The sequence below is a fragment of the Eulemur rufifrons genome, chromosome 27 (genome assembly GCF_041146395.1).
Source record: "Eulemur rufifrons isolate Redbay chromosome 27, OSU_ERuf_1, whole genome shotgun sequence".
NCBI lineage: Eukaryota > Metazoa > Chordata > Mammalia > Primates > Lemuridae > Eulemur > Eulemur rufifrons.
The window spans coordinates 29,555,316-29,570,236 of NC_091009.1; the positions used below are offsets into that span (position 1 = coordinate 29,555,316).

At 48.2% G+C, this 14,921-nt stretch overlaps 1 protein-coding gene across 2 annotated transcripts in view; it reads right to left on the reverse strand.

Moving 5' to 3' along the window:
- Window positions 1-1,782: 1,782 nt before the first annotated feature.
- The window catches only part of ATP2B4 (ATPase plasma membrane Ca2+ transporting 4), a 91,453-nt gene continuing 78,314 nt past the window's right edge, over window positions 1,783-14,921 (reverse strand). Inside the window, exons 20-22 of one of the 2 annotated variants that reach the window (XM_069459750.1) lie at window positions 14,192-14,368; window positions 10,700-10,780; window positions 1,783-4,194 (exon numbers count right to left, since the gene is read on the reverse strand). In XM_069459750.1, the coding sequence (XP_069315851.1) occupies window positions 3,880-4,194; window positions 10,700-10,780; window positions 14,192-14,368 (573 nt within the window). In that variant the 3' untranslated portion in view covers window positions 1,783-3,879. Of the gene's footprint in view, window positions 4,195-10,377; window positions 10,781-14,191; window positions 14,369-14,921 lie in introns of those variants that run through there. The other variant, XM_069459751.1, reaches the window with a different exon arrangement.

Below are 14,921 nucleotides of genomic sequence, written 5' to 3' on the forward strand. Positions count from 1 at the left end.
TTTTTTCTTTTTGTACAAAAATACCAGTGCTTGTTATACTAGTTACTGAAAAGGAGAAACTCAGAATTCCTATCTGCATGCTGATTTGAAAAGAGCAACGTGGATAGATTTGTTGGCACATATATATGGCATATTCACATATGGCATATATACATACGGGGAGAAAACATGAACCGCAGGCCAATTCCATCTCAGGCAGCTAATCTCCCTCCATCTCTCCTAATCAAGAGGAAGGGAACAGCAGGCCTAACAGCAGGGGAGGGAAGGCAAAAGGACTGGCGCTGGGCTCAGTGGAAGGGTGTCTGGTCTATTCTGAGGAAGAGGCTGGAATGGCTTAAGAATAGCAAGCATTTTAAGGGCCCGCCCTCACCAGTGCAGTGAGGTGGTCCCTAGACGGGAAAGCTGAGGGAGTGTGCGTATTGTGAAGGTACCACGGCTGCTTCAACTGTAAGGCAAGGGATGCAGGAAAGAAAGGAAGGGATGCATTTAGAGGTTTTTCGGCACAGGCGAGTTTGCCACGCCCCTCCGGGTTTTCGGCAGTGAGGTAATCACTTAAGATTTAACTGTGCAAACTCTCCCCTCTGAAGCTCAAGAGAAAGAAGAAACTCAAACCCTAAAGAATTCACAAGTGTCCAGAGGGATGTCTAGGTGATCTCTCTTAACATCTTTAGGGATAGGAGAGTCATTTCAGAGGACAGAAGACACCCACGGGAAGGACCTAGCCCCAAGACAGACACCCAGGGCTAGAACCAGCCATTGTTTTTTCCACTTAGAGTTCTGTCCCTTATGTAATATATTGCACAAAATCTTTCTAGTGGAGAGAAGGAGTTGCAAATCACATCCTTGCAAAAAAAAAAAAAAAACCCTCACTAATGGAAAATTCCAGGAGGAACAGGAAGTGAAAACCATAAAAATGCAAACTCCAATTTAGAGTATCCTTACAGGTCAGGAGATACTGATGTCTTTGGTACCACTCTGCCAGCTATTCTTCAAGAAACACAAATCCAACCGAGGCCCCTGCTCCTAATCACCAGTTACAGAAGAGCCCGGCCAGCCATCTCCGTGTCGGGGGCGGGGCGCAGGGGCGCACGCTCACTTCCTGACAGCTGTGTCCCCTCTTGCTGGGTGTTTTCCTCACTATCCACAATTTACTATCCGTTTTCCTAGGTTTATCAAGAGAGGAATCTAGGATGATATGTTCTTCTTCTCCCCATCAGACCCTTTTCAAATCCAAAGCACCATGTTGGGGAAAAGCATTATTAACTTATGCCGTATTTACTCACTGCCAGTTGGATCACTGAAACTGAATAGAAAAAACTTATATAAAAAACATATGCACATAAACACTTAAACTTACTCAATTCCATGTTAACAAAATTTATATTAAAAAAGTCTAGAACCCAATAATTTTTTTCCCCCTAAGTATAAAGATGGCTGTTTGGAGAAAGGAAGTATGGTGTATTGGCTTTAAAACCAATTACCAATATACTAAGTCACCTGTCATGTCAAACAGCTGGTTAAGCATTCCCTTCCACGGGGTTACATGACGGCACTTTATTTTAAATCCTTTAAACAAAATACATATGGCTGACTCGAAAATATCAGTTTCTGATCTAAAGAAAACTATATATTTTTGCATATATTTCTATATTTTCTCTCCTACTATGGAAACTAGAACACACACACACACACAAAAAACTGTTGACTTTTAAAAAGTACACACAAGCCCTCAAGAGTAACCTGTCAGGCACCGTGAGAGTCTTTTGGGAACAGGAATGGTAAAATGGCCTTCAAAGCTTGTGATCGGCTTGCCTTTTAAAATGATCTGAGGTAATAAAAGATTTGATAGAATTAAATCTTCCTATGTAGTTGATGAATACATATGTGAACACCTAATGCCTTGGGTGAGCTAATTTCCCCCCGGGAGTATTTAAGACAGAGAAAACACTGCTGTACAAAACCCCAATCGAATCTGTTTTCCCGTTTCCTGCAATGACGGATCGTGCAGTACTGGGATGGGGGTGGGGGGTGCTGGTTCTTTACAGTCCTGCCTCGGGCAACTCCGGTGACAGGAGGGAGGGAGGAGGGACCCATTAGAAAAGGCTGGGTGGATCACGGCAGTTCGTAAGAGCCTCAAGCGCCCTCTCCTGACTCCCATCGCTCTGGAAAGAGGGGTGCGGGCTTCACTTACCTCACGGCTATGGGGGTCGGGGTCACGGGTTAGCCCCTGCACAGAAGGACCTAAGTCGACACCAGCAGGGATAAAGATGGAGCTCCTGCACATGTGGCTCCACCTCGTCCCAGTAAGGAACACTTAAAAAATCTCCTAGCGAAGTCCCCAACTCCGGAGAGGCAGGTGGGAAGGGGACGCTCTGGGCAGTGCTCAGGGAAAAGGCACAGGGCTTTGCTGGGCAGCAGCTGGGGCTCGCGGCTGAGAGGGGCTCGCGTGGGGCACGTGAGAGGAAACGAGGAGAGGAAGGGGGGCTTTTCAGTAGGGTATTTTGCTCCTTTAAGCCAGCAAAATGCCACGGGGCCTCCCACTTTGGATGCATATTTTCAAAATCAGAATATGTTGAGAAAGGTGGGACCTTCTCAGAGGCTGGGTAAGTTGCGGGACGTAGCAAAGAGTGGAACTAGAAACTGAGGAGTAGGCTGAAGCTGGTACCCAGGCACCTAAGCTCGAGTTCCTGGTCCCTGCAGGAAGGTTTTCTCAGATCATGGCGGAACAGCTCTTTGGCCTCTCCCAAGGCTTCTCAACACTCATTCCCCGAACAATCATGCTCTGCCCCGGAAGAGCCTTGGGAGGTGGCTTTGAAAGCAGTGGTTACTCCAAGGAGGACGTATAACAGTCTGCTTTGACGGTCTGTCTTGTCCTAGACCTGCCATTCTTCTGGTCCTCAATATCCAAGTCCAGCAAGGAGGCAGGGTCACACCCAACTCATTCTTTTGCTATGACTTTAGGAATCGGAGAAAGTTCAAGCCTGTGGTACAGACTAGACACCACACATACTCGACCTTCACGGGCAAGGCTGATGTCCCTGGCACTTGACAACACGCACGCCTGACAAGATGGCAGTTTAAAAGCAGAAGGGAACCTGGCAATAACAGGGCGACGTTCTTACCAGCTCTTAATTGCTGCAAAAGGACCCTTTTAGCAAAGAAACCTGTCTGATTCTCGAACTAAATCAAGGGTTCTTTTGGGGCCAAAAGGGAGAATGATCAAATTTACTCAATTCACCCATGTCCTTTCCATTTTCTTAATCGTCAAAACATTTTAAAAAAAGTGAAGGAAAGGAAGACAAGGATCACAAAAGAGCAAAAGAACCTCAGGGAGGTTTGACTGGAAGGGCAGAAAGAGCCAGAGGCCTTCAGGTATAAGTGTTCAAAATGGGAAAAATTGTCATGAAAACAATCACACTACTGGATGATTTTATACAATCCATCCCTACTTCGGCCCATTTCATTTGGGGATATTCTCTCTCTGAACCCTCAACTTAGCTTATAAACAGCACAGACTAGTAGGATAAAATCCAGAAGCCAGGATAGGGTGACGTGTGTATGAACACAGGGGGAGAATTTAGGCTGGGGTGATGCCAATAGGATTGTTGTCATTTCTTTAAAAATAACAGCTGACACACCCATGAAGTAGATTCTACCATTACCTGCCTGGGGTTTGACTGGGTCCTGCTACAAACCCCAACTCAAGCTTAACTTGAAGTCCTTGTAGGTCTGTGCTCTTGCCTCTTCATGGCCAGGTCGGGGTTCACACACACTGGGGAGCAGCTGACATGACAATGAAAAGGTCCATCATCACCTTAGAGATGGGATTGATGAAAAGAGAAATAGAGAAAGCAGGGATGGGAGTCAGAGAATGACAATTCAAACTGATGTCTCCAGGCTGTGGAGCGGGCTGTCCGAGTGGGAGGCAACAGTTTGCACTTGACTGCAATCCACCGCATTGTTGTTTTGGTTGGCATTTGCAGTGACCTCACCATCCAACAGGAGCACGCTAGTCCCGGATGTAGAAACCGCGTCAAGATTATCCTCCACTTGCTCATCCAGGAGTGGTGTTCGTGGCAACTCCTCATCTATGGCGAATTCAGGGTGGATCATGAAGCTGTGGATGGAGTTTTGGCTCTTGGGTTTCTGAATGCTTTCGTGGAGGGAACTATGGAATGCTTTGACCACCTTGATCTACACCAGGGGAAGGAAAAAGGAGGATGAGAAAACATGGAGGTGAGAATTGGCCAGCAGAACAAGGAACTGGTGGTTTGAGGAGAGAAACAAAACCCAAACTACAAAATATGACTGTTCAACAACCCAGACCAAACACGTAAGAAGAGACCATGGGGCACTAGAGACATCCATGGCTCAAATTTCAAGCATCGGGGCAGGGTGGGGTGAGTGATGGCAAACAACTAGGATGCTTCAAAACCCAGAGCAAAGTTAGCATTCCCAAACACTCCACTCGTAAAATGAAACCAAAAACAAGAAATTTCATTAGTTCTTTCAGATGGAGGGCAAGGACATTGGAACTAGGACATTGTGCAAATTAATAGCCAAACTTAAAAGATGTTTCCGACATGTGGATTTCTGCGTTGAGGCCAAACATGTTGTGAATGCGGAATGGAAAAATTATACATTGAAGTTCAGTTATCTGTTTAAAGCCCTCCGAGGGCCGGCACATACCAATCTGCACTTAACACACTGGGTGACATGTGACCATGAGCGCTGTGCAGCCAGGCGGACAAACCAGTCTTCATTCGTGTCAGCAGCATGCAGGGAAGTAAAACTCTCCAACTTAATGACATGCCCCTTCAGTCAGGAGACATGCACGTATTTACAGCCCACAGCCTCCACTGCGCTCCCTCCCCCAAAAGAACGCAGAGCTCCACTGCTTCAGTCCCTCTCCTGGAAGACCTGGATAAAATACAGGTATCAAAAGATGCCCTCCTCCTGCCTACCGAGAGACCTGGTTCTCATCAAACTCATCATTCACGTCCCTGACACACAGCAACCGTGCCCAGTCGTGCCACTTTCTCCAGCTGTTTCCAAATTGTGAAGAGGAGTGTGATCTCGTGTAGAGAAGGGAAAGGAAGGGACCAAGGACAGAAAGCCAATTCAGGAGGCAGTGCCCCAAACAGGTGGCCTTTCTGATGGGGCGGGTGAGGAGTATGGAGGAAAGGAAACCATCAGCAGTCTCACTGGGGAGAGGGAAACACATTGCCCTGTGTCAAAGTCTTTGTTTTACTGCACACAAAGGAAGGCATTCAGTCAACTCAGGGTCAAGAGGAAAAAAACTGACAATAATTGATCCCCACGAACAGCCTTTGCTTAGCCACAGCACTGGCTCTCTTGGCAGCTCTGCTTTTCTGAACTGTGGGTCCCTCTGAGGTGTGGCTTAGAACCTGGCTTGGTAGAATTGCAGTAGGAAGAGAGGGCTGGATCTCCGAGAGGGTGGAGAGAGAGGCCAGGGGAAAGGCAAATGGCTGGAGGACAGTTTTCGTTGTTGGGAGGTGGCTGATTTAGTCTTGTCCAAAAATTCTGCCCACAGGAAAGAAACGGGAGTAATGCGGGAGAAACTGTCGAGGTGGGAGGGAGGTAGGGAGGAGTGGTGAATGGTGGGGTAGGGCACCTCTTTCATTCCTCTGCTGTTTAAGGAAAAAAATATGTTCCTGGAGAAGAGGCAAGAATTTGGAGATAGCAGAGCACACAAAGAAAGAGGCAGCTAAATAAATTGGTTGGATAGCCTGTCCAAGTGCTTCCTGCCACTGCATGGAGCCTTCGAAAGTACTAGGCGAAGGAGGCTCACCACAAGTCCTGCTGGTCCGTCTTCTCTGGAGAAGGTGTGTCTCTGCTGGCTAAGGCTCTCCTTATCTTGCCTCACTCCACCACAGTCTGCAGGCCCATCCAGGACTGAGGGTGCCCAGAGTTTAGAAGGCAAAGAACTCCTTGCCACTCAATAGTATCATCTCAACACCTCCGCTAAGGAGAGTCAAGGAGCCTGGGCACACACTCACCGTGCTCAACAGAAAGTGAGCACCCATTTTTCCATCCTTCTGTGATTCCCATTTGACTATCTGATGTGTGACTTTAACCTGTCTTACTGCCTTTGCTCCAGATCTAGGTGGGATCAGATGGAATGGAGGTTCCGCCTGGTCTTCAGGAGGTCCCAAGTTTTCATTGGTCTACATCCAATCTCAGAGCGAGGCAACGTGGTTTAAGTGAGCCTAAACTTAATGGCTCCTCCATGGGCCCTGGTATAGATACTGGTACTGGCCGAGGGTTGGGTCTAAAGCCATCCCACCCATCAAAGGCAGCAGACACTTTTCATCTGCTCTTGGGTCTCAAAATTTCTAATGAGTATCAGAGGAGAGCAGGTACTTTTATACCCCCAGTTCATCACCTTTAGTATCAGTGATTTTCAAACTTCCTGCTTCTATTCAATTGAATGCTTTATTGAAGCTATTAATATTATATATGAAGTGCATTATAGAGAATACAGTTTTAATGACTGGGGTTGGAGCGAGGGGTCTGGAGCCCTATCTTCTGGCTTTTCCTCTCACCTGTTAGGGTGACCAATAATACTGTTATAGGTAAACAATGAGGAGGATAAAAGTGAATTGGGGATGGAAAAAATATGGAAAGCTTTGAGGGTGCAAGGAACAGGCATCCAACTAGACTGCAGGACTTCTGGAATCTAAAGGGAAGCCAGCCACCTGTAAGGGAAGCTCAAGCGGGGTGGAGCCAGAGAGCTAGGGAGCACCTCCTGGCCTGGGGGTGGAGAGAAGGGTGAGCAAGGAGAGGGCATGGGGCTGTGCCAGGATGCTCCTCAGCGCCAGCACCGGCCTCACACGTGCTGGTGAACAACCGCACAACGTCGCCACCCTCCACTCCGGGGCTGGCATCTCCCCTTCCCGGAGCACGATGCCCGGTGCACGAGCAGTGTCTGGGGACACGACAGGGCGGGTGGAGCAGGCGTGGGGAAAACTCAGAGTACGCTCCGCTCGGCTAATCAGCCCTTCCCTCCCTGCTCATCATCGCTCAAAACCTCTGGAAAATGTCCCTTCTGGGCCCCTGTTCTACAGATGAAAGTGGCTGACTAAAGGGCAACTCTTTTCATGACTCTGAAGCTCCAGTCAGGCTGGACCTTGGATTAGGTGTGAGGGCCAGAGGCTGCTGCCTGGAGCTCAGGGAGTGGGTAGGTGAAGACTCCATTTCCTCAGCTGAATTCTGTAGTTTTCTGCCCTCTTTTCAGAAGGGAGGGAAGAGAAGGATGAGGGCCTTCCTATACAGGGAACTCTTGGAGATCTATCTAATGAAGGCTGAACACAGAGCTGAATTCACTTGGAGATCTGCAGTGGGAGAGAGGGTTTTACAATGCATGACTGTAACTTCTAGGGCCTCCAACAAAGAAGGCACAGCTGGAGAAAGCGCAGGTGTGGCCGTGTCTCCCCGATCCATCTAGCCGCATGCCCTCCACCAGCTCCTCTGCAAGGGCCCCCTGGGCTCAGTCTTCTGCTTAGTCTCTTTCCACTGTGAAACCACCGGGACATATGACATTAACCCTTCCTACCAGAGAGGGATGATTTAAAAAGAACAGAAGCTAGTTAGAAGGGGATAGCAAAATGAGGAGGAAAAAAAAGAATTTAATTTATTTTACTTTACTTTTTTTTAGGCTGGTCAAGTGAAGCAGTGAGAGTGGAGAAGGAACAAAGGAATCTATAACTGGTTGTGATCAATTAGTTGTATTTTTTTTTTGAGACATAGTCTCGCTCCGTTGGCTGGGCTAGAGTGTCATAGTGTCAGCCTAGCTCACAGCAACCTCAAACTCCTGGGCTCAGGTGATCCTCCTGCCTCAGCCTCCCAGTAGCTGGGCCACAGGTGCTTGCCACCACGCCTGGCTAATTTTTTATTTCTATTTTTAGTTGCCCAGCTAATTTTTCTATTTTTGGTAGGGATGGAGTCTTGCTCTTGCTCAGGGTGGTCTCAAACGCCTGACCTCAAGCGATCCTCCCACCTCGGCCTCCCAGAGTGCTAGGATTACAGGCGTGAGCCACCGCGCCCGGCCCAATTCGTTGTAAACACCACTGCACTTGGACCAGCCAGAAAAGAGGAATTAAGAGAGGAATATAGAGGGGATATAGAAAGACTAGAGTGAGAGGCTCTTGGATATTTGTAGGGCAAGATTTATTTAGTTTTTTCTTATCCATCTTTGGGCCTAAAAAATAGTACACGTCTATACCAAGCCCCACCCCCCCATACCTCACATCAGAACACTTACAGTTGGCTAAAAAGACAAAATAAATCTAAGTCAGGTCAACCCACACAGCTCACAATCATGGCAACCACAGACAATGCAACTGCTCTTTTTTTTTTTTTTTTTTTGAGACAGAGTCTCACTTTGTTGCCCAGGCTAGAGTGAGTGCCGTGGCATCAGCCTAGCTCACAGCAACTTCAAACTCCCGGGCTCAAGCAATCCTCCTGCCTCAGCCTCCCGAGTAGCTGGGACTATAGGCACGCGCCACCATGCCCGGCTAATTTTTTCTATATATATATATATATATATTTATTTATTTATTTTATTTATTTTTTTTTTTTGAGACAGAGTCTCACTCTGTTGCCCAGGCTAGAGTGAGTGCCGTGGCGTCAGCCTAGCTCACAGCAACCTCAAACTCCTGGGCTCAAGCGATCCTACTGCCTCAGCCTCCCGAGTAGCTGGGACTACAGGCATGCGCCACCATGCCCGGCTAATTTTTTCTATATATATTTTTAGCTGTCCATATAATTTCTTTCTATTTTTAGTAGAGGTGGGGTCTCGCTCTTGCTCAGGCTGGTCTCGAACTCCTGAGCTCAAACGATCCGCCCACCTCGGCCTCCCAGAGTGCTAGGATTACAGGCGTGAGCCACCGCGCCCGGCCTATATATATATATTTAGTTGTCCGGCTAATTTCTTTCTATTTTTAGTAGAGATGGGGTCTCGCTCTTGCTCAGGCTGGTCTTGAACTCCTGAGCTCAAGCAATCCTCCCACCTTGGCCTTCCAGAGTGCTAGGATTACAGAATGAGCCACCGTGCCCGGCCTCAACTGCTCTTTCTTCATCCTCGTCCAAGGGTTGAGGGGTGGGATTGGAGCCGGGGAGGAAGGAATCGACTGAACATACAGGTATTTGGAGCCCATAATATTCTTAATATGGAGAAACTCCTTTCCTATCAAATATCTTAATAGCACTATTAGCAAAGAGCTGGCTGCCTTCTCTCTCCTGTCTATGTGCCATTTGGGGGAGCTAAAATGACCAGGAACAGGCAGGCATAAGCATAATTATCCAACTGTCTACCAATGGGAACACCAGATCTTAGGTTGAGAGTCGATAGCCATTCCAACTGAAAGGCTGGCTGAGAAAGGGATTCTAAAAAAAGAAAAGTGTTTCTCTTCAGAAACTTCTAAAAAAGAAGATCTAGTAAACAAAGAAATGAAGAAAAAATAAGTTATTTCAACACTTTCATATATTTCTCCTACCCTGATGTGAATTAATTGATTCTTAAACCAGACTGTGGCCAGGCATGGTGGCTCACACCTGTTATCCTAGCACTCTGGGAGGCTGAGGCGGGAGGATTGCTTGAGCTCAGGAGTTTGAGACCAGCCTGAGCAAGAGTGAGACCCCATCTCTACTAAAAATCGAAAGAAATTATCTGGACAACTAAAAATATGCAGAAAAAATTAGCCAAGCATGGTGGTGCATGCCTGTAGTCCCAGCTACTCGGGAGGCTGAGGCAGGAGGATCGCTTGAGCCCAGGAGTTTGAGGTTGCTGTGGGCTAGGCTGACGCGACGGCACTCTAGCCCAGGCAACAGGGTGATACTCTGTCTAAAAAAACAAAACCAACCAAAAAAACCCCCAACAAACCAGACTGCGGTTTAAGGTCCCTGAGAAGTGTAATAATCAGGATGTCCAGCCCTATGCGTTTGAACTGAACTGCCTTCTTTTTTTCACATCCAGCTACAACTTTTATGCTAATACTGCCAGCCAACAATACAGTGGTAGCCAAAAGGACTATTACTATCCACCAAGGTCAATATTGGCTCCGTCGTGACAGGTCCGCTGGTAGAAAAGCCACAGGCACGTTAGCTCCCTTCATACCTTTCTTCAGGAGATTCCAAACTTGCCCCCGTGTAAAGAGGGTTCCTGGGTATCCACTCAGTCTAACCTCACTCTACGCTTGGGAGGTGGATTCTAGACTCAAAGGAGCAGGAGAGGAGGAGAGGAACAACAATACATCCAAACAAAGCAAAAAACAAACAAACAAGGCAAAGCAAAACAAAACAAAACTTAAGAAAAGGGAGGAACGAGAAATGCAGAACAATTGGAAAACAGGATTATTGTCTTAAAACGGTTAAGGTTTAATAGCTTTTCTACATTAAAAAAATAAAAGGGTACATTGCCTGGTTTTAGAGTGGGATTTTTGTCTTGTCTTCCCTTAGGTCCAAAGATCAAAGGGAAAAACCAAAAGGAAAAGATAACCATGGTTGGTTAAAGTGGATGCCACGTGCTCTCTTGTGGTCATTTTAGCAAATCATGCATCGTAATAGACTATCACTCACTGCCCATAGGAGGAGATGAAGCAGCAGCAGCAGCAGAAGTGCTGGGGGAAGATTTGACTGGTACAACTGCTGCATAGGATGAGCTAGGAACAAGTTTTACGGCATGGTGTTGACCCAAGTTCTGTCGCCTTAGGACTCCCTGAAAAGAGGCTCCAGTCTGGAATGTGTTAACTACGTCGATCTGCAAAGAATCAGAGAGTGAGACAGCTTTGCTCCGCAGTCAAAGAGAGGTGCAGAGAGAGGAAGGGGGGTCTGGGAAGGTTCGGGAAGGGGGATGGAAGTCGCTGGGAAGAGGGGATAGGAGATAGAAAGCAAGAGAGAGATTCCCTCACACACAAAGCCATGGTGAGGAGGAGGAGGAGGAGGAGGAAAAACGTTAATTGCACATCACACTTCATTTAGGGAATAATTTGCCATGGAGTCCCAACACCCAGCCAGAATCCAGTTTTCTCCTCCCCTTTAACCTATGGTGGGTGTTGAAGGTGTATAGGTGCCCAGGAATATTTAAAATTTAAAAGGACTTCCCTCCCACTCCATCACTCCTAACAGCTAGACAGTGACGGGCAGCTTATTCATGGTTTTGACCTGTACTCTTAAAAATAATGTGTACAATTTGAGATACTGAAGGCAAAGTACAAATCACTGAATTTCAAGGCTCAGGAACTTCTAAACCAACTAAACTGACTACGTATTTGTAGATTTCCCAGGAAAACACCTCATGTGTTTAAAAAAAAAAACAGGGCCAGTGTAGTGGCCCGTACATAGGTGGCCGTGGAGGAAAGGCCCCTGGACCATGAGTTGCTGGGCTCATCCTCTTCTGGGTATTTCTCTGAGATGCCCGTTCCCTTGGCTGAAGTGGACAGGGCCCTTGAGAATGGAGCTCAAGACTCTGGTGGCCAGGCCCATTGGAGAGAATGCTGCCAGCTACGTTAATGCATTGGGGATCCTGAAATGTCTGGCAGAAACGCTGACGGTAACTCCGCAGTTGGCTGATGGAGGAGGAGGAGTTTCTGGCTGGCGGTGGTGGGAGCAGCTGCAGGTCTAGGCCTACGCGGGCAGACTCTGGCTCTCAGCGTGCTGCTCCTCGGAGACAGGGGCAATCAAGGCGATTCATTTTCCGGCAGTGGTCCTGACCTGGGGCCTCGATCAAATCTACCTTCCTTGTCCCTGACCCCTAAGTAACAAGCAGCAAGGCAAAAAGAATTCCCTTTATCCTTCCTGGATCTGGTAGAATGATCTTAGAAATATCCACCTGCCTGACGCCAAGGGTCAATCTACCAGGAATGTATGAAAGGTGCTGATTCCATGAATCTGACTTCCTTCCCCCAGAAGATGGGAAAGCAGGCCCCTTGTGAGTGAGACAGTTGTTCTTATTTATAAAGCTTCCTGAGAGGCCATGGAATGTTTAGGGTTAATTTCTGGAGCCAGGTCAAAGTTTGAGCTAAAACGCCACCCCTTCCTCACATTCTACAGTTTTCAGTTCCAGGGAACTAGGGAGTCTGAACCTGCAGGGGGGAAGGGTCTACACTTGGGAGGGGTCCAGCTCCATCCAAGAAGGGGCTGTGGAGGCACATCCTTCAATGCTTCTTAGGGTTACAAGGTCCCAGCCTCCATAATGAACTTAGATCCCAGGTTGACCTTCCCAAGATTCTAGCCTTTAAGCTTCCTAAACTGCTTTATAGTGCTTTTAGCTCCCCAAAACCTAAAGGGAAACGGAGAAGGGAAGAACAGTCTAGAACCAGGGAAATGGGAAATCCCATCCAGAATTGGACAATAGCTTGACAACACCTCCCCCTCCTAAGTGTTGCAATGAGACTGACAAGGACCAACACTGCGAGGGCAGGGGATTTTGTCAGAACCCTGCTGAGGCTGGAGAGTTGATGCCAGGCGTGGACCCCGGGTATCCGGGACGCACGTTAGCGTAGTCAGCCTCATCTGCTTACAGAGTCAGCTGCACGCTGCAATGGTATGAATTTGGTCATCGTGGCATCTGTACTAGATCTCGTTTGGTGCCTAAGTTTGGGCCTTAGTGCTGTTCTGGCCCGACTGCCTCACGCTCCGACAGAGACAGGTGCATCCCTAAAGCTACGTAGGCAGTGAGACCAACAGGGAGGTGCGCAGACAAAGGGTGGCAGTTGGTAGTGGAGGGGAAGGAAGACCCATGAATCTCAGCCCTACAGGACAGAAGACTGGCAAGGAGTAAGGAGGTTCTGGAATGAGGGAATCCTGGCTAGGAAAAAAATTACATAGAAGAGGAGGCAGGTGATCCTGAGGGGAGGAAAAGCAAAGACAGGTTATTTTGAAAGGAGCAGCCCCAGAGGGAAGCACTGGGGGCTTCAGAGACGGGAGCCAAAGGCGCCAGGTGCTACGGGCACTGGATGGACTCGCAGCCTGGAGGATGGGGCGGGGCAGGGAGCGGGCGTGGAACTCTGGATGCCACGAGGCTCTTTGTGCAGGTCCTGCTGGCATTTTCCTTTCTGGCGGGAGGAACTCGAGAGAGGGCAAAGGAACCCCAGCGTTCCCCTACCTGGCCCTTCCTTTCCATCTGCTGTCCTGCCTCTGGGAGATAAATTCCTACTAGGTATGTAGTTTAGAATGTTAATTTCACTTATTTTCCCATGCACTAAGGAGGTGGGGTTGCCTGGGGAACTTTCTAAACTATCTGCAAGGCCAATTTTAGAGTAAAACTATTTTTGGGATCTGCAGCCCATCAACAGAGAGAAATAGGCTTGTTCTCTGGAGACTCCCCCTGAGATCTTGGAATTTATAGTTTGTGAGATGGGGAATCTGAGGAGCAAAACAATAAAGGTATGTGGGGTGAGAGCCGGGAAAGACAGAATTATCAATGCCTACATCAGCCCCTTCATGGAGGAGAAGGTAGTTACGACTGATGCGTGGAAAGTGAAAAAAACAAAAGCCCAAAGGTTACTGTAGGGCTGTAGGCAGGGGATTTAAGAGCAGCAGCTTCTGTCCCATTTCAGAAATTGCGAGAAGGGAAAAGGTTTGAAGAAATTATAGCTTCTTCCTTGTCAGGAAGCAAGTCTGAATCCTGCAAAAGATACTCAGGCCTCGAGACACTGTTATTTATATACACTAAACCATCAGATTCCCCACGATGGCCTTAAGCTTTGAGTGGGGAAGATAAAAGGGGGTGAGTTTCTTTTACAAAATCCCCCCAGATAACATCTATTTCCATAAGGGCAGTGTGAGGACTTTACATTTAGTGTCTGCCGGGGATGTTGGCGTGGAGATGTTGTCTAACTCCTTCCTTCTGAAGAGCAGGGAAAGGCTCTGAACATTTACTTTCCACCGTGCGGGCAGGTCGATTGCAAGATACCTTAGGTAGGAAGCTTGCCCACCCGACACAGGGTGGGAGGGGGGCTTTAGAGCCTACGCAAAGCTACAGGGCTGTGCTGGAGTGTTCCGTGGCCTAGCTGCTTTGACTACTCTCCTCTCAGAGATACCACTGCCCCGTGGTGTCCTGAAGCTAGGGAGCCAGGGCTGCCCATTCCGTGAGGAGAGAGGCTGGCCACCAAGAAGTGCCGCCCTCCTAACGCTGCCCCAGGGGGAGGACAGGCCTCTCTCAGAGTACCTGAGTCTGGATACGGTTCAGGCCTCGGAACCAGAGGATCTGGCCTCGGCGCAGCTCCATCTCCGCGTGGTCAATCTCATCCAGGCCCTCGGCATCTTTGGTGATCTCCTCTTTGGCGGTGCCGTGCCCAGCCTCTTTCAGGAACTTCAGGGATTGGGTAGGTATCGCAGAGATGATCTGAGAAGAGGTGCGGTGAAGGGGGAGACACCAGAATCAGGGGGAGAAGAGTTGTCAGTCAACTCACATGGCTCAGGCCTTTGGTCGGTTACTCTGCGCCCTGTTGCCCCGCCCACCGGGATGGAGGAGAAGCAAGGATTCTCCAAGTGCCACCAGCCGCCAGGCTCTCAGGAAGGTTTTCCGTACTTATGGGCACACAAAAGAGAGCTTGTATGCTAGTAATCCACCAGCCATCTGCCTGGTTATATACTTCATTTTCCTCTCTCTGTCTCACTTCTTCCTCACCGTTTGTTACCTGTCTTTTAAGGGTAACATAACTCTAATGCATGGTACATAGTAGGAAAAGACAGAGACCAGGACCTGGGGGAGAACAAGTCTGGGGAGAAGATGGTCACACTGCATGTGTAGGGTGACGGGTAGAGGGGGTGCTGGAAGCGAGTGACTCCCTTCTTAGTTACCAGAAGCAATGTAGTGCCTGTGTTAGAAAAATATAGTGAGTGGATACTATTAATAAAAGTTTTGGCCGGGTGCGGCGGCTCACACTTGTAATCCT